Raw genomic sequence first — 24,694 nt, 5'->3', positions numbered from 1 at the left:
CTTCTGTATGTGAGATTTATTATTTTACCTGGTTTATTATTTTGATCTTTCATGGTATTTTTCTGCCCGGTTCTGTTTACTTCAGAGAAACCAAACATTGAAATTTGTATTTGTTGAATATATTTTATACTCTAGTTTATTATTATTAGCACTCAAAATAACATCTTTAAAAAATGTGTTTAGGTCTGCATGAATTTGATGCCTTGAAGGATCCTGAAGTGAATGAATTCAGAAGAAAAATGCGCAAATTCAGTGAGGAAAAGATTCAGTCGCTTGTAGGATTGTCTTGGATGGACTGGCTAAAGCATACATATCCACCAGAGCACGAACCATCCATCCTTGAGAACTTAGAAGATAAACTTTACGGAGGAAAGCTTATTGTGGCTGTTCATTTTGAAAATTGTCAGGTAGTGTTATATTATTTTAAGAAATAGCTTGTAAACAATTCCTGATTTTCACCTGAATGTAGTTCCAGTCATAGACGAGGCTTACCTGGTAAACACTATTATAAAGAATATTTTGGATTAAATCTGAAAATAAATTTAGGATTATTTATAGTAGTCTAAAGTGACATTAATATGCATCCTTTGCACATATATTATGTTTTAGTGCAATGGCATGGTAGTCTAGATCAGGGTCGGCAAGCTGCATGGTTTTTGAGTGGTCTTTACATTTTTAAAGGGATATAAAAAACTTAAAGATTTTTTTAAGGGATTAAAAAAAAAAAGAATATGCAATAGAGACCTGTATGTTGTTAGCAAAGCCTAAAATATCTACTCTCTGGTCCTTTATGGAAAAAGTTTGCCGGCCTCTAGTTAGATGGTGTTTTTAATTGTAGATTTTTTTTCTCATCTGATTTTCTTTTGTCTATACAATGAAAGGTTTGTGCAAAATGATCTCTTTTTTCTACATTCTTATATTGCGTTCTGTGAGTATATGAATTAAATACTGATATGGAATGGGCATTATAATAGAGTGTATATAATTATGCTCACTAGATTATGCTGCTATCTTTTTATCATGTATACTCACTCTATCATCTATAGTCTAGCCTTAAATTAGGGTAGGAATTCAGAGATCTTTCATTTTATTCTTTAATTACTATGATAGCTATAACAGTGACAACAACCATAGCAGTAGCTATCATGATTGAGCGCTTACAATATGCCAGAAACTATGCAACGTATTTTGCATATATTCTCCAGTTCTCACAATCCCTAGAGAGTGTTGTTATTTTATCTCGATTTTACAGATTAAGAAACTGAAAGAGAAAAGTTCAGTGGCTTGTGCCAGGGCTCATTACTGGTCAGTGGCAGAGGCAGGATTTTATACAGGTGTCTCTGTTTTTATCCAGGTCTGCCTCCTTTCAGATAACATGCTGATAAGTATTTGTTAGAAGAAATGTGAAAAAATGATTCTACCTTTTGGCATTTTACAAAAGAAGTTAATATAGAGAAGAAAACATTTGTCACTCTATCCTGAGCTAAGTTGAGACTAAAGTTCAAGTAAAGCCAAGATTTGGGTATCAAAGTGTCATGATCAAATACAAAATCCTATTTAGGGAATTCTGCAATGTGAGGAGAGGTGGAATAATGAAGTTTACTGTTACAAGGTGATTAGAATTCAACCTGAAAACACTGGCTCAGGGTAATTTCCCTGCCTGGGTCAGTGTGAATTTTATTACAGATGGGTCACATCTCTACTGGATATACAAATGTTAATGTAATTGTCATTGTAACAAATTATATGTGAGGTATTTTGAATACAGAGGAGAGACGGAGACATCATGAACTCTTACTGGATTCTAGGCAGTCATAGCATTTAAACCTGAAAGGAGTTTAGAGATCATCTAGTCAGACTCTTTATATAGTATAATAATAATCCAGTGCTAGGGCAAGTGCTCTGCCTCCTGAAGCAGCATATTTTCACCGTGGGCAAACACACATTTAAAATTTGAATTTAAAAAGTTTTTAAATTTAAACTTTACTTCTATGACTTCTGCCCATCTAGGTAGAGTTTTCTTTTTCTGACAATTATCTGTCCAATCGTCTCTTCGTTTACATGCCAGATATTCAGATAGTTGAAATACAGCTATCATCTCTCTCCCTAGCCTCCTCTTCTTTAGGCTAAACTTTTCCCCAGGGATTAAACCAATAGTTCCTAGACTTTTGGATTGCATAGGCCAGTAAAATTGTTACATTGTTAAAGAATTTTGAGAAGTCTAGGGTTTACAACTTTTTGTTTAGGCAAGTAAGGGTATTTATTTTAAAAGCCAAAACCATAATTTATTACTAGCACTGTGTCATAAATTAAAACATATTTTACCACCAAAAAGAGAATGATACAACCTCAGAATAAAGAACAGCTGGCAGCCTACTCTGTGTGGCACTGCTGGTTCAGTGGTAGAATTCTTGCCTACTGTGCAGGAGACCTGGGTTTGGTTACCAGCCAATACACCTCATGCGCTGCCACCACCCCCACCTGTCAGTTGGGGCTTGCATGTTGCTATGATGCTTAGCAAATTTCAGTGGAGCTGGTTGATTAAGACGGACTAGGAAGATAGTTCTGGTGATCTGTTTCTGAAAATCAGCCAGTGAACACTCTATGGATCATAATGATCCAATCTGCAACTGATCACAGGGAAGATGTAGAACTGGGCGGCATTTCAATCTGTTGTGTATGGAGTTGCCATGAGTCAGGGGCTGACTGGATGGCAGCTAACAACAACTACTACTGCTACAACTACTGTAACATACATTGTCTCTCTTTTCTTCTCTCTCACTTGTGTGAAATTCTCATTTGGTCATGTCATCATCAACTGCTAAAGTCAACAGTAGTCTATGGGGAGCAGCGTGAGGGAACACTAAACTAAAAAATAAGATGAAATTTAGCAAGGTGCCTGTCATGGATTGAATCATGTCCCCAGAAAATATGTGTATCAGTTTGGCTAGGCCGTGATCCCCAGTAATGTGTGATTGTCTACCATTTTGTCACCTGATGTGATTTTCTTATGTGTTGTAAATCCTCATCTCTGCCTGTGGTTAATAAGGCAAGATTGGATTATGTTGAAGAGGGTTAGGGTGGGATATAACACCCTTGCTCAGGTCATATCTGATCCAATGTAAAGGGAGTTTCCCTGGGGTGTGGCCTGCACCACCTTTTATCTTATAAGAGATGAAAGAGAAGTGAGCAGAAAGTAGGGGACATCATACCACCAAACCAAACCCCTTGCTGTCGAGTTGATTCCGAGTCATAGTGACACTATAGGACAGAATAGAACTGCCCCATAGGGTTTCTAAGGCTGTAAATCTTTATAGAGGGCCACATCATTCTCCCAAAGAGTGGCTGGTGGGTTGAAACCCTGACCTTTGGGTCGAACCTCTGACCTTTGGGCTTGAACCACTGACCTTTGGGCTCATACCACTGACCTTTAGGTTAGCAGCGACATGCTTAACCCCTGCACCACCAGGGCTTCTTAGCAAGTTGCCCTTTTAGGATTTAAAAAAAAAAATTTTTTTCCCCTGGGATTGTTAAAGGGAAAGCTAGACAGCAGTTTCTGTGAAAAAGATCAGAAATTTTAGAGGACCACATAGTCAATATCAGCCAACCTTAGGACAAGTTAACTATAATCATAGATAGACCTAATGTGTCTCAGTTTTGCAGAAGAACAATCCAAGCACATATCTACTGGTAAGATCACAGATGTATTTTTTTTTAACTCCAATAATTGGAGTTTGTAAAGGATACTGATAAACCTAAGCATTTTTAAAAAATCTTTTTAAAAACCTGGTTTCTACCTCAGCCAGCATAGGGGATATGAAGTAGTTTGATCAATAAATGAAGGTGCATGCAATTTGTATAGTCTCCTATTGGGGTGGGGTGGAAGGAGGTAGAGAGTATATTTTTTGGGCAACCAGAGAATATATCAGAAGCAAGGACAGAAATGTGAGAAAGAGTGAAGCACATAGAGTAAAACTCTCCAGAATAAGTGTTTCCTCACCTATGTAGTCATTATCTGAATTACCACAGTTGTCACAATACCGATACAGTCACTAATGGACTGTATCCCTCCCTGCTAAACAAAAGTGTCTGTCCCCATCCATTTGCTCATTGTCTTTGTTGAACAGTCTCTAGTCTATAGCTATTTGTAAGCATTGAGCAATACAATACAAATTATCATGTAAAATTAGAAGTCTTATAAAATATACAGTATTTCATAAAGTCACTGAAAGGAATATTGGAGAACTGCTTGAAATACAGGATAAACCAGTCAAGCTGAGTTCTGACAGAGTTAGTCCAGTTAACAGTTAAAATGTAGAAAATTAAAAGGATGATAATGACACACCAGTTGGTTCAGAAGAGATTGGTTTGACTCTCAAGGGATTGAGAAAGGCCTTTCAGGAAAATTGTAAAGCCCTCAGTGCTATATAGGATTCCATTACATATATGTTCTGCAGTTTATTTATCCATTGTATTACTGATTACATCTTCCTTGTAACTGACGAAGTTTAATATCTTTTCACATATTTATGAAGCATTTGTACTTATCCATTTTTAAATTGGGTTATGTTTTATTGGTTTGTAGAAGTTCTTGATGTTTTGGGGATACTAATCCGTTGTCATTAATAACTGCTGCATACATATTCTCCCAATAATCTGGTTTATTTTTTCACCCTTTGTTTTGTTGTTCTTGTTTTTTTTTCCTCTGGTATGACCTCCTTAACTTAATGATTACATCTTCAAAGAAAGACCGTATATCCAAATAAAGTCACATTCAACAGGATAGGGAGTAGGATTTTTTAATATCTTTTTGGGGGACACAGTTCAATCTGTAACACTTTCTAAGGTGGGTGAAGGTTAGTTTTGAGGTAAATAGTACAAGAGACCAGATAAGAAGCTCTTATTGCTGTTTAGGAGCAATAGAAAGAATCTCTGAACCAGGAAAGTGTTACTGAAGAGAAGGAAATGGATTGGTAGATCATTAGGATATAAGATGATCAGTATCTTGTTAGAAGTGAAGGTGGGGGAGGAAGTGAGGGGACTTATGTGACTCCTGAAATGATTCATAGAATCTTAGCTTGTGTGCTTTGATGCAGATGGTACCAACTCATACAGAAAATAAAGGATAAAAAGGATGAAAAATACATGAAAGAATGGATTTGGAATACCTAGTAAGTTTAGGTTTAAAAAGTTTGATTTTGAGATGCCTCATGGAAAAGAGAGGTGAGTTAATGTAGTGGAAAATACTGCAAAGTAGATTTATGGTCAGTATATGGAGAATTTTTTAACAATCACAGTTGTCCAGAGTAGCAGGTGGTTGCCTTGGGAGGTAGTGAGTGTCTCATACCTTTGGTATATGGTCATATGGTAGGAAATTATATATGTTGCTAGATCATGAGAGGATTCAGGTGTTATTAGATAATCTTTAAAACCTGTACCATTGGATTTTCTGATGAACAGATTTAAGAATGTTCCATCTCAACTGTATCTTCATTGTTCATTGATTTAAAATTTGTATCTATATTTTTCTTCACGTGTTAAAATTGAACAGAATTGTCAATTTATGGTTTTTTCAGTGAGTAGTATAACTCTCTTCTTACAGTAACCAATATATACTTCTTTTCTTAATACAGACTAAATTTGAACAGCTACAGGCATTTTTTGTAACATTTTTTAGAAAGTTGTTCACTGGGAAATACATGTGATGTACTACCTAATGGTTAAATATTAGTAAATGTTAGTTAAATATTAATCTAATTTGTGGAAACTATGGCACTCTATAGTGTAAGATGACTTGCAGATTATCAGAAATGTTAAATTTTAAATGAACACATTGTATTTAGATAATAGGAAAATCTACTGGAATATAAAATATGAAGGATGTAAATATATACAAATGTAAAGAGTAAATAATGTGTGTAGATATAAGTATTATAAGAAAATGTTATTTTGGGGCACAAGTATAAAATTTAATTGCTGCTTTTTTATATCCCCTCTTTAAGGATGTGTTTAGCTTTCAAGTGTCTCCTAATATGAATCCTATAAAAATAAATGAATTGGCAGTCCAAAAACGTTTGACTATTCATGGGAAAGAAGATGAAGTTAACCCCTATGACTATGTGTTGCAAGTCAGTGGGAGAATAGAATATGTGTTTGGTGATCATCCACTAATTCAGTTCCAGGTATGTGTATTAACGGTCAGTTTACCAGAGAAGTGTGTGTTTGTGTGTGTGTATTTAACTTTTTTTATTTCTGATCATAAAAATGTGTGTCCGTAGCGGAACATTTGGAACCTACAGAAAACTATACAGAATTAAATAGCATCCATTATCCTAGCTACCACAGTATAACTGTTGCTAACATTTTAGCATATTTTTGTCACTTTTCTTTGCAGTTGTATAAATTTTTGGCATAATGATTATGTATGTGTATGTGTATATATGTTGTCTATGTATGCATTATGCTTTTTTTAGTGTTATCATAATTTAAATTTTAATTTTTAAACTTTAAAATCATAAAAATTTCTGATTAAATGATCAGTCTTTGAATTGTACAAAAACTTATTTGTGATTATCAGTTAGCTAGGTAAAGTAATACTATAAATTTTCATTGCAAATTAGAAAACTTTTTGATTACAGTTGGCAATATTTATGGATATAATCCCATTTTTCCCCTTTTATGTTACTTTCATATATGGTAAAAATTTTGCAAGCATTAGGTCTGACCATCCTGAAATTCCAAGTTGAATACAATATATTGAAACATATTTCATATCTATATGGGGAATTTATTCTTCTGAGGAACACCTTGGATTCCCATTCAGTTTGTTAGGAATCTTGGTACTGTGTTTTTTAATATGCCTTTAGAGAGTACTCCTGGTTTAGTGGAAATAAAATAGAGCATAAAGTTGTAATGGCCAGTAGGTTTTTCCTGGGGAGACAGTTGGTAATGATCACCTAGAACCCTGTACTGTGAAGGTGTCAGAACCACCTCGGGGATCAGTGGGAAAGTGTGAGTTCGCCATCTCAGGACATTAGGCAGTGGCCACACATATACCACGTATTTGCCTTCTTCTAGCTTATAGGCCAAAATATGGGTTTGGTGTCTGACAAAAGTGGATTTGAAGTCCGGTCTTGTAGATACTAGATTTGTAACTTAATCCTTCTGAGCTTCAGTTCTTTATTAAATGGGGGATAATCTTATTATGGAGCCCTGGTGGCACAGTGGTTGAGAGCTCAGGATGCTAACCAAAAGACTGGCAGTTTGAATCCACCAGCCGCTCCTTGGAAACCCTGTGGGGCAGTTCTACTCTGTCCTATAGGGTCACTATGAGTTGGAGTCAATGGCAACAGGTCAGGTTAATCTCTCTTACAGAGCTGTTATGAAGAGTAACTATAACATATAAGGAATGTTATACCTATAAAAGCTAGCTGTTTTTAGGCATTCTGGTTTCAATTGATGGGTAGCTATTTTATGTGTTGTAAGGAGCCCTGGTGGCACAGTGATTAAGCACTTGACTGCTAACCAAAAGGTTGGCAGTTCGAACCCACCAGCTGCTCCGTGGGAGAAAGAACATGGCAGCTGGCTTCCGTAAAGATTACAGCCTTGGAAACCGTGTGGGGCAGTTCTACTCTGTCCTGTAGGGTCACCATGAATAGGAATTGACTCATCAGCAATGGATTTTTATTTTATGTACTGTAATTCTAGATTCTCATATTCATGACATTAAGGTGTTCCTTAAGATATATGTTCACAGTGAATTTAATATATTGTTGAATTCAATCTGATTTTATTCTTACGTTGATTTAAATGTTTGATTGACGATCTATATCTGAAAGTATGAACAATACCTTTCTTTCTTGCCACTGTAGTATATCAGGAACTGTGTAATGAACAGGACCCTGCCCCATTTTACACTCGTGGAATGCTGTAAGATCAAGAAGATGTATGAGCAGGAAATGATTGCCATAGATGCTGCCATAAATCGAAATTCATCTAACCTTCCTCTTCCTTTACCACCAAAGAAAACACGAATTATTTCTGTAGGTTTCATGGGTGAACCTTTGATAACCCCAAAGGCATGTGATTTTGTTAATTGTATGCTTAAGCCTCACACATATTTTCTTTCCTCACTTCTCCTTTTGTTAAGAATAATGCATACTTGCCAAAATTCCATCACCATTTATTTAAAAATTATCTTTCTAGCTATTGTTCTTTTTATTTACTCCAACTACATATATATGTATGTATGTATATATATATAGAGAGAGAGCATGTATGTTTTTGGTGTTCTTTTGGAGACAAAGAAAAATACCATCAAATTAGAGACTTTTGAGATTAGTTTTTAAACACAGGACTTCAGTGAACAGTTTGAGATGGACTAGTAGAAAAATTAGATGTGCAGAATTAGTTGATTTACCAGTATATTTCATTTCTATCAGCTTAACCATGGCAGTGGTTTTGGTATAATTTCCCTTTCTTCATACTATTGAATCCTTCTGTACTTTAAATATATCAAAGCCACCACCTTTTCCAGAATGTAATATATTTGTATAAAACAGTTCTAAGCTTGTGTTCATTGGAACAGTTATTTTAACATTTTAAACTAGTTCTTTAATCTCAGCAAATTGTATGTTTAACCGTTCCTTGACAATTAAGATATTATCCCTATATTAAACAGTCAACTCTTAATTTATCCAAATCTTTTAATACTATCCATTTCTACTCTTTATTATTTTAGTGATACTTCTTAGCAGTAGTGGAATACTGCTTATGTTTTGCCATGGAAACTAAGTCCCAGTGGATATGATGCTTAATATATGTGATTTTCAGTTGTTAGTTCAGAGCAGCTTTCATCATTTTGCCAATAGACATGAGAACTGCTAAGACAATTTCATTGCTATTACAGAATATTCATTTCTTTCAATAAAATACTTTCGTTCTTTTACAGCATGTTTGGGAAAATAACCACCCTTTCCAGATTGTCTTGGTTAAGGGAAATAAACTTAACACAGAAGAAACCGTAAAAGTGAGTACTTGCTAAGGTTTGAATTTGCCATCTACTCCATTATTTGAATAACTCGCTGATAAACTCAGTAATGTCACATAGGAGATGAAATTTTACCCCGTTCGATTAATTATATGATATAGAATATGGCAATTGGTTGTAAGACTATTCAGAATTTTTGTTCTGAAGTAGTCTTTTAATAGTTAGAGGTTTGCTGGAAAGATTGACATATTTTTTCCAGTATATATTTATGTAGAAGAAATTGCTGTATTTTAGATCAGAAATTCAGCAAGTGAAATTTAAGCCAAAACTAGGAGGCAAATAGTATTTCAATGCAAGCTCACCCTCCTCTCTCAGCCTTGCTCATAGCTACACTCAGCCTCCTCGCTCAGCCTTTTTTCTTTTTTCTTTTTTTTTTAATTCTTTCTTCTTTTAAACTTGCTGAACACAGAGAAAATGTAATACCATTTCCTGGAAGAAAATAGATTAGTACAGTATAGAGCACAAGTTGTTAACACATGGAAATTTATTACACAACCCCGTACAATTAAATAAAGACCTAATAAGGCATTTCATCTGAAAGTGTAAAGCATGCGTTTCCCCTGTTTTGTTTGGCAGGAAATTAAGTGAATAGTTTTGTGATCCAAGATAAAGAGATTAGGTTAGTTTTCAATGTCAACTTCCATCAGCTGCTTCAAGCTGGACTGATGTTATTGTTTGTGGTCATGTGCACAGAGAGGAGTAACAGGCATAATGACATATACTATTTAAAGTACCCCTCCTTGCCTCATCAATCTCTCTTGTTGTCTTTCTCTCTTTTATCTGCTTCCGCCCCCCCCCCCCCCCCCGCACCCATGCAAACATAGTTATCTGGTTGAATTTAAGTGACTTAAATGCCTGTGCGTCCTTCCTCGACACCTCTTAATGGTTTTTCTCTCAACTGACGTTCTTTAGGTCTTGGAAAGCAATTACTAATAATTTCCTCGTAAGAAACTTGAAAAACTGCACCACCTGTGTTTATGATTGATTCCCAATCCTTTGTCTTTAGCCCTGGAGTCTCTTCAGAATCAGACTCTTGATTTTCACATGCTGCATGTTGTTGGTTGTTAGGTGCCGTCAAGTCAGTTCCAACTTGTAGCGACCCTGTGTACAAGCAGAATGAAACACCGCAGTCCTGTGCCATCCTCACAGTTGTCATTATGCTTGAGTCCATTGTTGCAGCCACTGTGTCAGTCTGTCTGTTTGAGGGTCTTACTCTTTCTCACTGACCCTCTCCTTTACCAAGCACGATGTCCGTCTCCAGGGACTGATCCCTCCTGATAACATGTCAAAAATATATGAGACAAAGTCTTGCTGTCCTTGCTTCTAATGAGCATTCTGGTTGTACTTCCAAGACAGATTTGTTCATTCTTCTGGCAGTCCATGATATATCTAGTATTCTTTGCCAACACTATAATCGAATTGTTAATTCTTCTGTCTTCCTTATTCATTGTCCAGCTTTCGCATGCATATGAGGCGATTGAAAGTACCATGGCTTGGGTCAGGTGCACCTTAGTCCTCAAGGTGACATGTTTGCTTTTTAACACTTTAAAGAGGTCTTTGGCAGCACATTTGCCAAATGCAATATGTCCTTTGATTTCTTGACTGCTGCTTCCATGGATGTTGATTGTGGATCCAAGTAAAATGAAATCCTTGACAACTTCAATATTTTATCCATTTATCATGATGTTGCTTATTGGTCCAGTTGTGAGGATTTTTGTTTTCTTTATGTTGAGGTATAATCCATTCTGAAGGCCACAGTCTTTGATCTTCATCAGTAAGTGCTTCAAGTCCTCTTCACTTTCAGCAAGCAAGGTTGTGTCATCTGCATAATGCAGGGTGTTAATGAGTGTTCCTCCAATCCTGATGCCAGATTCTTCTTCATATATATAGTCCACCTTCTCAGATTATTTGCTCAGCATACAGATTGAATAAGTATGGTGAAAGGATACAACAGTGACGCATACCTTTCCTGACTTTAAACCACGCAGTATCCCCTTGTTCTGTTCAAGCGACTGCCTCTTGATCTATTTACAGGTTCCTCATGAGCACAGTTAAGTGTTTTGGAATTCCCATTCTTCACAGTGTTATCCACAATTTGTTATGATCCACACAGTCGAATGCCTTTGCATAGCTGATAAAACATAGTTAAACATCTTTCTGGTATCATCTGCTTTCAACTAAGATTCATCTGACATCAGCAATGAAATCCCTTGTTCCATGTGCTCTTCTGAATGCATCTTGAATTTCTGGCAGTTCCCTGTAGATGTACTGCTGCAACCGCTTTTGAATGATCTTCAGCAAAGTTTTATTTGTGTGTGATACTAATGATGTTGTTCGATCATTTCCACATTCTGTTGGACCACCTTTCTTTGGAATGGGCACAAATATAGATATCTTCCAGTCAGTTGGCCAGGAAGCTGCCTTCCAAATTTCTTGACATAGATGAGTGAGCACCTCCAGCACTGCATCTGTTTGTTGAAACATCTCAGTTGTTCGTGCTATGACATTCCTAAAACCAACTCACATTCAACATCCTTAACTCATTCTTTCTCCCTTTGACTGCCTTTCCTCATATTTAGTAAAGTAGGAATCTTAAATTTGTCTCTCTCTCTGACCTTCCATGCTTAATCCGTTGATCACATACTGTTGATCCTACCTCATTAATATCCTTTACTGTCTATTCATTCCTATTGGTCGTCCCTGAAACTGTCATAGTTCAAGGCTTTCCTGTTCGTTCGAATTACGGCAACAGCCTCCCCACTATTCTCTTTGCCTCTGGTTTCATACTCCACGTTAGACCCAAGCATGCTGTTTCATTATATTCTAACTTTGTAGTCTTAAATGGCACTAACTTTGCCTGTGGTCCCTCGAACCCAAGCACCTGTCGAGCTGCTCATTCCCAAGGTCTTCATGTGCCTGTAGCCATAATACCAGACTGCTTTCAGTTTTAGGGAATGCCAGGGATATGTCTTTGTGCAGGCAGTAGGCACTTCCTTCTCATCCTCTGCCTTTGGAACTCCCTTTAAGATTTGGTTCGTACAGCAGTGGTGGAACCTTTCATAGTCCTCTGATAAATTAAAACTCCCATTTTTTTTTTTTCTTTTTAACTGATACTCAGTTTTCCTAATGTAGATTAGGAAGGAAAAGAAAACCTATGAATCCAGGTTGAGAAAGGGTGAAGTTTTGTACTCTTCCTACCTTCTGCATAATTTTTTTCTCTCCTTTTAAAAACATAATTTATTTTGTTGTTGTTGTGGAGAATATACACAGAAAAACATACACCAATTCAACAGATTCTACTTATTTAATGGCATAGATTACATCATTCGAGTGTAACCATTCTGACCCTTCTTTTCTGAGTTGTTCCTTCCCATTAACAGAAATTCATTGTCCCCTAAGGTTCCCATCAATCTTTTGAGTTGCTGTTGTCAATATGATCCCATATAGATAGTTCTTAAATTCTGAAGGCAGACATTTTTTACTAGTTAAGCTAAATTATTATTTGGTTTTAAGAAGACTTCAGGAGATATTTTTGTTTTAAGGTTTAAAGATTGTCTCAGGGCAATAGTTTTCAGGGGTTTATCCAATCTTCATGGCTCCAGTAGGTCTGGAGTCCATAAGAATTTGAAATTGTGTTCTGCATTTTCCCCCTTCTGATAAGGATCCTTCTATGGAATCTTTCATTAAAATATTTAGTAATGGTAGCTGGGCACCATCCATTTCTTCTGGTCTCATGGCAAAGGTAGCAGTTGTTCATGGAGGCAATTAGCCACACATTTCATATCCTCCTCCTATTCCTGACTTACCTTCTTCCTCTGTTGTTCCAGGCAAATAGAGTCCAGTTGTTGTGCCTTGGATGGCTGCTTGCAAGCTTTTAAGACCCAAGGCACTAGACATCGAACTAGGAGGTGGAATAGAAGCACTAAACATGTTATTAGACAAATTAGCTGGGATGTCCCATGAAACCATGACCCTAAACCTCCAAACCAAGGAACCAAATCCCATGAGGTGTTTGGTTGTACATCATCAGCCTCAGCAGCTACTCTTTTTCTATTTTTTTGTCATTATTGTAAATGTAGCTATCACACAACTTTTGCCAGTTCAACTTTTTACAAGTGTACAACTTATTGACAGTAATTAATCGGCTGTGCAACCCTACCCTTATTCAGCACGATATTTCCATCACCATTAACTACCCCCGTTTCCGTCTCTTTTCTGCCCCTAGTAACCACTGATAAACTTTGTTTTCTGTACATTTGTCTTCTCTTTTTTGGTGTGTAAGTGAGGTCATGCAATATTTGTCCTTTTGTGATTGACTTATTTCACTCATCATAACGTCTTCTAACTCCATCCGCATTGTAGCATGTATCAAGACTTCATTTCTCCTACTGGCTGAGTAGTATTACTATTATATGTATGTACCACATTTTGTTTATCCATTCATCTGTTGATGCGCATTTAAGTTGTTTCCACCTTTTGGCTATTGTGAATAGTGCTGTAATCAACACTGGTGCTCAAGTCTCTATTTGAGTCTCTGCTTTCAAGTCTTTTGGGTATATACCCAAGAATGGAATTGCTGAGTCATATGGTAGTTCTGTTTTTAGAGGAACCACCATACTGTTTCCATGCAATTTTATGACCACTTAATGTGGTTGGTTGAGTACTTACTAGGGCTTAGTTACTGCACTAAAAGATTTATGTGTCTTATTTCGTTTAATCGTCACAACAGATCTGTTAGTTAAGTTTAGTTATTCTCATTTTAAAAAAAATAAATAAATCTAATGAGATGACATTGGCCAAGGTCATAATATATGAAAGTGATAGAGCCAGGGTTCAAATTCAGGTCTGTCTGTAAAAGCCATTTTCTTTATAACTTTACAGAACTGCCTCTCTCTGTCTTTACAGTTAAGTTCAGTGTTTTGCAGAGTGAATTGGTAGTTTATGTGAGTTTAGTTTAAATGAATCGAAATTTCATCGTATGGAATGCTGAGTATGTATGTTGTAATGAAAATTTTCTTATATTAGGATCCCAGAAGACAAATAGTATAGTGTCATACAGAATTTTTGTTAATGTATTTAAAGCTGTGAAATTGATCTTTTTTCAACCTTGAAAGACTTCCTCTAGTGATGATAACAAAAACTAATAATGGAGCAGGTTCTTAATTGCTTAAGAGAAAATTGTTTTATGGTTCTTATTGTCAATTAGCATTTTATTTACAAAATAAAGCTTTTAGGAAAATGAAGTGTGTGTCGATATGCTTTCCCTTATTCCTATTCTGTCTAGTGGCCCATATTGGATATTAAAAATACTAGTACTGTCAGTTTCTTATAGTTTAGATGCTTTGAGTATAGCATATAAGGTAGATACAGAGATTTCCTAAAAGTTCTGCTGTTTATTTGTAAATCCTTTTTTGTAATTTTTCTTATTAGCTCATAGTATTTACAAACTAAAAATGAAAGTCCTAGACTTTTTGCCTAATTTCTGGGAACACAGTGAAATAACATTTAAACTAGTTTGAAGAAATGTACTTAAACAAAATTGCTTAAAGCTACACAGTCCTAAAACTGCCTGTTTAAAAATGGAGATAAATGAATGGTTTATTTCTATTTTCATTTATACTGTCATTAAATTGAGTGAGTTTGGGTTGACTTTGGGCATTTTGATGTTATGTCTGTGGGAGTAAATTCCAAGCATTCATATCCTTAAATGTGTATTGAATTGTAATTAGAAGTAGAGAGAGACTTTGGAGTGTTCTCATCCATTCTTTCTTCACCTACTACGCAGAAGAACAAGACAAGATCCCAAGTAAATGAAGTCAGTGGGAATGAGCATATAGTAGTAGTTTCTGTCCTTGTTATCTTGGTTTCTTTAGACCCTATTTGTATCTTCGAGGCCCCGGCATTTGGACCAGTATGGGATTTTGTGGGTTGTCTACTTAGTATGTGTAAAACAGACTAAACTAACTACAATTTAAATGAATATACTGATTAACTCAGTATGGTCATTCTGTGTACAAATAAGCTTTTCAAGAGTTGGTGTTCTTTTCTTCCCATTAAATAGTTCTTCCTTCTTTAAAACAGAGGTGTTTTAGTGGTGCAGTATCCATAATTCTATATTTGTTTTTGTCTCCCCTGGTATAGGTTCACGTCAGGGCTGGTCTCTTTCATGGTACTGAGCTCTTGTGTAAAACCATCGTAAGTGCAGAGATATCAGGGAAAAGTGATCACATTTGGAATGAACTACTGGAATTTGATATTAATACTTGCGACCTTCCAAGAATGGCTCGATTGTGTTTTGCTGTTTATGCAGTTTTGGATAAAGTAAAAACGAAGAAATCAACTAAAACTATTAATCCCTCTAAATATCAAACTATCAGGAAAGCTGGAAAAGTGGTAATGATATATTAACTTATGAAATTTTTTTGATACAATGGAATAATTTTAAGACCTTTTGAAATAATTGAGGAATATAAGTTAAATTATATCATGTAACTGTGGTAACTAAAAACTGACTTTAAGAAGACGATAAATCTCCATTTTTTTGTGTTCTGTTCATTCCTCTTCTAGCAAATGTATTTTAATAAAGGCTACCTTGTAAGTGTTCTATTACAAATGTGAAACTTTTTTTTAGAAGTTATTGATAAAGCTAACATTTTTGGAGCAAAGTGCATGAACATGTTTACACCTTGAAGTTTATTAACATATTTATGCAATGTTATCTTTTTTTGACAGCATTATCCTGTAGCCTGGGTAAATACAATGGTTTTTGACTTTAAAGGACAGTTGAGGTCTGGAGACATAACATTGCACAGCTGGTCTTCATTTCCTGGTAAGACTTATATCCTAATCCTTGGTGTTAAAGAGTTACTTTTGGCATATTGACGGCTTAATGTTTCTTTTTGACTCACCCATTCTTTCAATTCAGTGAGGAAAACAAGCATTTCATACCTTTATTCTTTATCCTAAAATATGTTCCCACAAATTATTTAAAATATATTTAAAAAGTGATTTGTATCTGAATATATTTCTAATTTCAATGAATGTGTTCTGCTTTAAGCATTTTATTTTTATTGTTCTTTGACAAATTCTCCTAAGGAACAATATCTTCTTTGTAACAATTTCTATAATCCTAGTTGTACCAAATTTTTTTACTAGTAAACTAGTACATGGAACATTCTCTAAAATGGTGGTGGTGGTTGTTTAGTTGCCATTGAGTCAGTTCAGACTCAGGGTGACCCCATGTGTGCAGAGTAGAACTCCATAGGGTTTCCAAGGCTGTGACCTTTCAGAAGCAGATCACCAGGCCTGTCTTCTGAGGCACCTCTGGGTGGGTTCGAACCACCAACCTTTCAGCTAGTGTAATCGAGCACTTAACTGTCCATGCCACCCAGGGACTAATATAGTAGGAGTAGTAAAAACACTTATTCTTTAGATAGCTTTAGCTTGAAGTTTGAGGCAAGTAGAGTACCTCCTACTTGCCTGTGTTTCTCAAATAATGCTCAGAGTACTCCTATGACGTAGATGGATTTATTCTCATTTTACAGGTGAGGAAAGTAAAGATCAGAGAGAATAAATAAGTCAGTTATCCAAACAATTGGTTCAAACCTAGGATTTGAATAAAGGACTGCCTGACTCTTTCCATTATTCTTTACTGCTTTCCCAGATGTTGGAATTTTTAGTTTAAACTTTGCATTATAACCGTGATTTTCTTTTTTCTTCTCTGTCTTCAAAATTTAATATATTTAATAAAGTTGTATACTTATTTGAATTTTTAAATTAATTATTTTGGTACTGAAAAATATTTGAAAATGTCCATATGTCCATATGTTAGCAGTGTTTCATGAGGAATTATTTTGGGAAAATTAATTATCTATTGACATATGAAATCCTTACATTCTAATATTTTGTGTGTGTGTGTATGTTCTCTCATTCCTACCATCTCCTTCATATACTTTCAGTAAATTGCTCTTAATCATTTTATACCCCAAATATAGGAGAACTGTATACATTCAGCACACTTCTCATGAGGAACTGTAGTTTCAGAGTAGAGTAAAAATTGGTTAGTTCAGTACTATATTTTGTTGAAAAATCTTAATTTAGACTCACACTTTAATATTCTCTAGAATTAGTCAAGCAACTTGACTAGTAATTTTTGTAAAAATGACAATGTTTGGTTGTTTTAACTTAGCATACCATCAACCTGACTTCATTTCTAAGAAATTGTAAGATGAAAAGTAACAAATGAACACAATGAGCTCTACGTGTATTAGCTCTAGAATTGTCACATTTATCCGAGTAGGGGCAAGCAAGAAACAAAGAACTATAAATAATCTTTTTTCTAGGGTACCCAGGCCATCATTATAAGATATATAATCACTTTTAATGGTTTCTGTGTATCTTTCCAAAATTCTTTATGTATACACTAGAAAATACAAATTAAATCTTTATTTTTCTATTTGTATGAAATAGCATATAATGTACAGTATTCTGCTCTTTGCTTTTTTCACCTTATCTATTTGCATATAGAACTGTTTCATTTTATTAAAGCAGAGTTATCTTTTGATAGTTCCAACAGTGCCATAATGAATATACTTGTTTATGGGCAGGTATATCTTTAAGATAAATTCCCAAAAGTGGATTTATTGAGTCAAAAACATAAAATTTTGATAATCATATATTGCTCTCCAATGAGATTTTACCAATTTTATACTCTCCACTTACAGCCTATTAAAGTTCTTTTTTTTTTTAATTATTGTACATTAGATGAAGGTTTACAGAGTACACAAGTTTCTCATTAAGCAATTAATACACATAAGTTCCTTTGTTGTGATCATTTTTGAGCAAGATTACCTCTATGTTTGGGGCTTATAAGAGGGCCAGAATGCTAACATCTGACTTTAGATAGGTTGCATTTAGAACAAGTAAGTATAATGCTACTGCATAGCACAGTATGGGATTTTAATTTGCTGAGAAATCACCTCTAGAGGTGAATAAATTGTGAGCGTTGCCTCCCTCCAGGTGACCATTAAATATGTGAAATGAGAGTATTAAATAAGATAAGCAAAGGATTAAGAAGCTGAAACTTGTAAATACTTTGTAACATTTGATAGCTTTGAGAGATAATTCTGAGTATGTTTATTTTCTGAACACTAGGCCTAGACAGAATGGACTTTATCTTTTTTCCCAGAAGGTGCAGAGAGATCAGCTGTGGTAAAAATCAATGTAAGAAAGAGAGAAACTAGTTTGGAGAGGGGAGACCTTAGGTTGTACTCTTAACTCTGTTCTCTCACTTTGAGTTTAATATCTATTTCCTTATCTATGAAATGAGAAAGTTATAATAGATGAGTGTCATGGATTGAATTATGTCCCCCAAAAAATGTGTGTTATCAATTTGGCTGGGCCATGATGCCCAGAATTGTGTGGTTGGCCTCCATTTTGTGATTGTAATTTTATGTTAAAGAGGATTAGGGTGGGATTGTAACATGACCTTTACCCTGGGGTGTGGCCTGCACCACCTTTTATCTCTCAAGAGATGAAAGGGAAGCAAGCAGAGAGTTGGGGACCTCATACCATCAGGAAAGCAGTGCCGAGAGCAGAGTGCATCCTTTGGACCAAGGTCCCTGCTCAGAGAAGCTCCTAGTCCGGGGCAACACTGAAGAGAAGAAGGCTGACAGAGAGAAACAGCCTTCCCCTGGAGCTGATGCCCTGAATTTGGACTTTTAGCCAACTTTGACTGTGAGGAAATAAACTTCTCTTCATTAAAACCATCCACTTGTGGTATTTCTGTTATAGCAGCACTAGATGACTAAGACAATGAGCTCCAGGGTTTTCTGACAACACTGAAATTCTAAGATCTCATGTACAGTTCTGTGATTGAACCATCTTTAGGGTGATGGAGAAGAAAGAGGAAGGAATAACTTGAAGAAAGCAGTTGGTAAGGTAAAAGGAATATCACTTGAATGGAGTGTTAACAGAAACTACCTATGAAGTTGTAACTGTATCAGCAGTTACAGGATAATAAAGAAGCATTAACAGCATTAGATTTGTTGAGAAGAATGTCATTGGTGACTATCAGAACATCAGTTTAGGTACTTTGATGACCATAAAAACCAGATTACATGTGATTAAAAAATCCATAGACTGTGAGGAAATAATGACAGTTCCTATGGGCCACCTACTTTTGATGGAGGAACAGCAGCTCTAATTAAATTTTTTTTTCCATATTGGGAATACACATTAAATTTGAAGAGAAAGGTTAAGTAACCATTAATTTTTGTTAACTTTCTTATTTTAAAGATGTACGGAAACTCACATTCAAATTTTATGCTAAGCATTAACAGAAAATTAGAGCTTTACTGATATAATTGTCAGACTTCCCTTTGGAAACATACTTTTAAAGTAATTTTATGAAATCCGTTAAAGTTTTAAACATTTTCTTAAGAGTCAAAATCATTTGCATGTTTTAGATGAACTTGAAGAAATGTTGAATCCAATGGGAACTGTTCAGACAAATCCGTATACCGAAAATGCAACAGCTTTGCATATTAAATTCCCAGAGAATAAAAAACAACCTTATTATTACCCTCCCTTCGATAAGGTAAGCTAGTTATTTAAAAGGCCATTATGCATGAAATAATTGAATTATTAGTTCCTAACTTTATATGTTCATACTTTAAGCTCTATATGTCTGTTTCTCTCTTAAAACTTCACGTACATTGACAGGTTGGTTTAGTGAAGGAGCACTGAGTAGGGAGCCCTCAAATTCCCTTTACTCTTAGCTTTGTCACTGACCATGACATCTCTGGAGTTCAGTTTCCTCATTTATCCAAATCTTTCTCTGAAGCCTTTTTCAACCTAGAAAGGCTATATATGTATTCACATGTTGCCCTGATCATATAAAATGTTCAGTGAAACATGCTAGCATGTTGGTTCAGAGATTATAGAACATAATCATTCTTGTGTTAAAGTTTGGATTCAAAGAACAAATGATTTATGTTGAATATTACTAGTAGTAGGGCATCCTTAAGTACTATTATTTTTGTGGAATCTATAGGAAGGACTTCCATTTCCAAACATTTCATTAATGTACAATCTGCATATGCAAGGGATAGGAGATTTTCTAATGGGGCTGTAATAATTTACATGCTAAGAGAGCTAAGCTCTTGCAATGCTTTATCTTCAAGTTTGGTATCCTTGTTTCAGGTATAATTGTTGCTGATTTTTATGAGGAAATCTTTGAACAAATTCTCAGAAATTAAACATGAGTTTCTTATATTTCCTTAATCCACTTGAGAACAAGCTACTTTTAAAAATTGATATACTAAATGTTTAAATTAATCTACTTATAAGATTAATTATATTGTAATGTTCAGAACTACCAAACATCTGGAGAGTAGATGTTTTTTAAGCAGTAGGCAAATTAAATTTGTATAACGCAATGTTTCTTTCTTCACTTCCATTTCAGTTGAATTTTATCGTCTCAGGAAATAAGCTTTCATTTCAAGTTCTTTTATAATAAGTTTTCCTGACCAATAATATCCAACTAAATTAAATAACCACCCCCCCCCAAAAAAAAAAAAAACCCGACTGTCATGGAGTTGATTCCAACTCATGGTGACCCTATAGGACAAGGTTGTAAATCTTTATGGAAGCAGACTGCCACATCTTTCTCCCGAGGAGCTGCTGGTGTGTTCGAACAGCTAACCTTTCAGTTAGCAGCCGAGCACTTTAAGCACTGTGCCACTAGGGCTCTGTTAAAATTTAAGTCCCAAATATGTCAAGAACCATATGTCTTAGTATATAGCCAGTAGGAAAAAGTACATGTTGACTCATCTATTACATTGAAGCCATGGCTTTAATTATTCTTTAAATAGGGGTTTATCCATATGCAGTAGCTTCTGATGGCTATTAAGGTATTCAGTTATGGTGTCTATTCAGTAAACAGTTATAGTTTCTTTCAGATCAAATGTGCTTTTTAAAGCGGTTTTAGAAATGTAATGCCCTATGTAAATATAAGTATTTTTAATTTAACATTTCAGAAGAATTTAAGTTTCTTTAAAATGTTCTATTTCAGCATTGCTCTAGTCATCTGCAACTGGCCATTTATCTTTCTATTTACCTTTCTTATCCCTTGTAGAATCTGTCTTTGAAGATAATCAGTTTGGGATGGAGATTTTTATGCTTTAATATAAATGTGTAAATACGTTATACTTACTGGTTTTCCTTGTGTCATACAAGGTATATATGTTCACTGTAAAAAAAAAAAATCAAATAGTACATGTGTAAAAAGTAAAAGTTCCACCAATCCTAGTCTTTTTATTTAATTTAATGTTTGTTTCTGTAATCACTTACGTATATTTTGCTTTTAAGTCAATTTTATGGTTATTGCTTAACTTTAATAATAATAATTGAATATTATCACAACAACTCTTTGAAGTAGGATGGGGGTTATTACCACATTTTACACATGAGGATAAAGATAAATTATTTACCTGCAATTGCATAACTCAGTAGCAGGACATGGATCTTGTGATTCTTTACCCATCATTCTTTCCAGTGGACCAGTGGGTTCACATATTTTCAAGGAAGAGAGCCCTTTTCTGTACATAGTGATTGTAAAAAATGTTTCTGGACTCTCGTTTGACATTATTTCTCCTTTCAGTATTTGTTAATTGAGGAAAAACATTATGACAAAAACTTTTTCTACATTTACTAACTCTTAAATACATTTGCATTTTCTTAACTGAATACGTATACCTATATTTCAGAAAACATTTGACATATGCAAGACACTGTTTTATCTACAGGTAATTGATAGTGTACCCATGGAGTCACAATCCCTTACAGTAATACCATTGTTTCCCTGTTGACTAGTGTTCGAAGGTTGGAAAACACTGTATAATACCATTTTGCTTTTTAAATTACTTTTCTGTTGTAAAGCATAGAAATGCTAAGCCATATTAGTCCCTTTTAGTCTAAGTGTAGGTGTAGTCATTTATGCTTAAAATTTCGCAAATAGAAGAGGTAAAATTTAAAAATTTTTTATTTTATTTTTTTAACAGATTATTGAAAAGGCAGCTGAGATTGCAAGCAGTGATGGTGCTAATGTATCAGTAAGTATCAAGGATTTAAAATGGCTTTTTCTTGTTGTAGAGTTATGAACATTATTAGGTAGCTTTATGTTATTTGCCCCCGTGCGTCTGTCAGTTTGTCATACTTTGGGGGCTTGTGTGTTGCTGTGATGCTGGAAGCTGTATAACCGGTATTCAAATACCAGCAGGGTCACATGGCAGACAGGTTTCAGCTGAGCTTCCAACTAAGACAGACTACAAAGAAGGACCCGGTGGTCTACTTTTGAAAAGAATTAGCCCGTGAAAACCTTATGAATAACAGCAGAACGTTGTGTGATATAGTGCTGGAAGATGAGCCCCTCAGGTTGTAAGGCACTCAAAATACAACTGGGGAAGAGCTACCTCCTGAAAGTAGAGTCGACCTTGATAACGTGGAAGGAGTCAAGCTCTCGGGACTTTCATTTGCTGATGTGGCACGACTCAAAATGAGGAGAAACAGCTGCAAACATCCATTAGTAATTGGAACAGGGAATGTACGAAGTATGAATCTAGGAAAATTGGAAATCATCAAAAGTGAAATGGAGTGCAGAAAGACCAATATCCTAGGCATTAGTGACCTGAAATGGACTGGCATTGGCCATTTTGAATTGGACAATCATATGGTCTGCTCTGCTGGGAATGACAGCTTGAAGAGGAATGGCGATTCATCGTCAAAAAGAACATTTCAAGATTTATCCTGAAGTACAGCGCTATCAGTGATAGATAATATCCGTACACCTACAAGGAAGACAAGTTAATACAACTATTATTCAAGTTTACGCACCAACTGCTAAGGCCAAAGATGAAGGAATAGAAGAGTTTTACCAACTTCTGCAGTCTGAAATTGATCAAACATGCAATCAGGATGCATTGATAATTACTGGCAATCAGAATGCGAAAGTTGGAAACAAGAAGGATCAGTAGTTGGAAAATATGACCTTGGTGATAGAAACGATGCCAGAGATCGCATGATAGAATTTTCCAAGACCAGCAACTTCTTTACTGCAGATACCTTTTTTCACCAACATAAACGGTGACTATACACGTGGACCTCTCCAGATGGAATACACAGGAATCAAATTGACTACATTTGTGGAAAGAGACAATGGAAAAGCTCAATATCATCAGTCAGAAGAAGGCCAGGGGCCAACTGTGAAACAGACCGTCAATGCTTATATGCAAATTCAAGATGAAACTGAAGAAAATTAGAATAAGTCCATGACAGCCAAAGTACGACTTTGAGCATATTCCACCTGAATTTAGAGACCATCTCAAGAACAGATTTGACGCATTGAACACTAATGACCGGCGACCAGACAGGTTGTGGAATGACATCAAGGATATCATACAAGAAGAAAGCAAAAGGTCATTAGAAAGACAGGAAAGAAAGAAAAGACCAAAATGGATGCCAGAAGAGACTCTGAAACTTGCTCTTTAATGTTTAGCGTGTAGCTAAAGCAAAAGGATGAAGTAAAAGAGCTGAACAGAAGATTTTAAAGGGTGGCTCTAGAAGACAAAGTAAAATATTATAATGACATTTGCAAAGACCTGGAGATAGAAACCAAAAGGGAAGAACATGCTCAACATTTCTGAAGCTGAAAGAACTGAAGAAAAAATTCAAGCCTCAACTTGCAGTATCAAAGGATCCTACAGGGAAAATATTAAATGACACAGGAAGCATCAAAAGAAAATGGAAGGAATACACAGAGTCACTATACCAAAAAGAATTGATCAACGTTCAGCCATTTCAGGAGGTAGCATATGATCAGAAACCGATGATACTGAAGACATTGGCGAAAAACGACTCCGAGAATCGATGGAATACCAATTGAAATGTTTCAGCAAACGGATGCAGGGCTGGAAGTGCTCACTCGTCTGTGCCAAGAAATTTGGTATACGGCTGCCTGGCCAACCAACTGGAAGAGATCCATATTTATGCCTGTTCCCAAGAAAGGTGATCCAACTGAATGTGGAAATTATCAAACAATATCGTTAATATCATGCTTAAGTAAAATTTTGCTGAAGATCATTGTAAAGCGGCTACAGCAGTATATCGACAGGTAACTGCCAGAAATTCAAGCTGTATTCAGAAGAGGACATGGAACAAGAGATATCATTGCTGATGTCAGGTGGTCCTGGCTGAAAGCAGAGAATACCAGAAACATGTTAATACCTGTGTTTTATTGACTATGCAAAGGCATTCGACTGTGTGTATCATAACAAATAATGGATAAGATAACGTTGTGAAGAATGGGAATTCCAGAACACTTAATTTTGCTTATGAGGAGCCCGTATATAGACCAAGAGGCAGTCGTTCAAACAGAACAAGGGGATACTACTGCGTGGTTTAAAGTCAGGAAGGGTGTGTGTCAGGGTTGCATCCTTTTGCCATACCTATTCAGTCTGTATGCTGAGCAGATAATCTGAGAAGCTGGACTATATGAAGAAGAATGTGGCATCAGGATTGGAGGAAGACTCATTAACAACCTGTGTTATGCAGATGACACAACCTTGCTTGCTGAAAGTGAAGAGGACT

At 35.6% G+C, this 24,694-nt stretch overlaps 1 protein-coding gene across 4 annotated transcripts in view; it reads left to right on the top strand.

The window, feature by feature from the left end:
• The window catches only part of PIK3CB (phosphatidylinositol-4,5-bisphosphate 3-kinase catalytic subunit beta), a 172,440-nt gene that overhangs the window by 63,648 nt on the left and 84,098 nt on the right, over nucleotides 1–24,694 (top strand). For 3 of the 4 annotated variants that reach the window (XM_023736020.1, XM_023736019.1, XM_023736021.1), the window contains 8 exons: nucleotides 184–407; nucleotides 6,003–6,182; nucleotides 7,872–8,078; nucleotides 8,951–9,028; nucleotides 15,191–15,442; nucleotides 15,782–15,878; nucleotides 19,516–19,646; nucleotides 22,111–22,161. In XM_023736020.1, the coding sequence (XP_023591788.1) occupies nucleotides 184–407; nucleotides 6,003–6,182; nucleotides 7,872–8,078; nucleotides 8,951–9,028; nucleotides 15,191–15,442; nucleotides 15,782–15,878; nucleotides 19,516–19,646; nucleotides 22,111–22,161 (1,220 nt within the window). Of the gene's footprint in view, nucleotides 1–183; nucleotides 408–5,096; nucleotides 5,224–6,002; nucleotides 6,183–7,871; nucleotides 8,079–8,950; nucleotides 9,029–15,190; nucleotides 15,443–15,781; nucleotides 15,879–19,515; nucleotides 19,647–22,110; nucleotides 22,162–24,694 lie in introns of those variants that run through there. The other variant, XM_023736022.1, reaches the window with a different exon arrangement.

This window comes from Trichechus manatus, unplaced genomic scaffold (genome assembly GCF_000243295.1).
Source record: "Trichechus manatus latirostris isolate Lorelei unplaced genomic scaffold, TriManLat1.0 scaffold00084, whole genome shotgun sequence".
NCBI lineage: Eukaryota > Metazoa > Chordata > Mammalia > Sirenia > Trichechidae > Trichechus > Trichechus manatus.
Note: the sequence above shows the minus strand (reverse complement) of the source record. Positions and strands in the feature narration are given on the sequence as shown.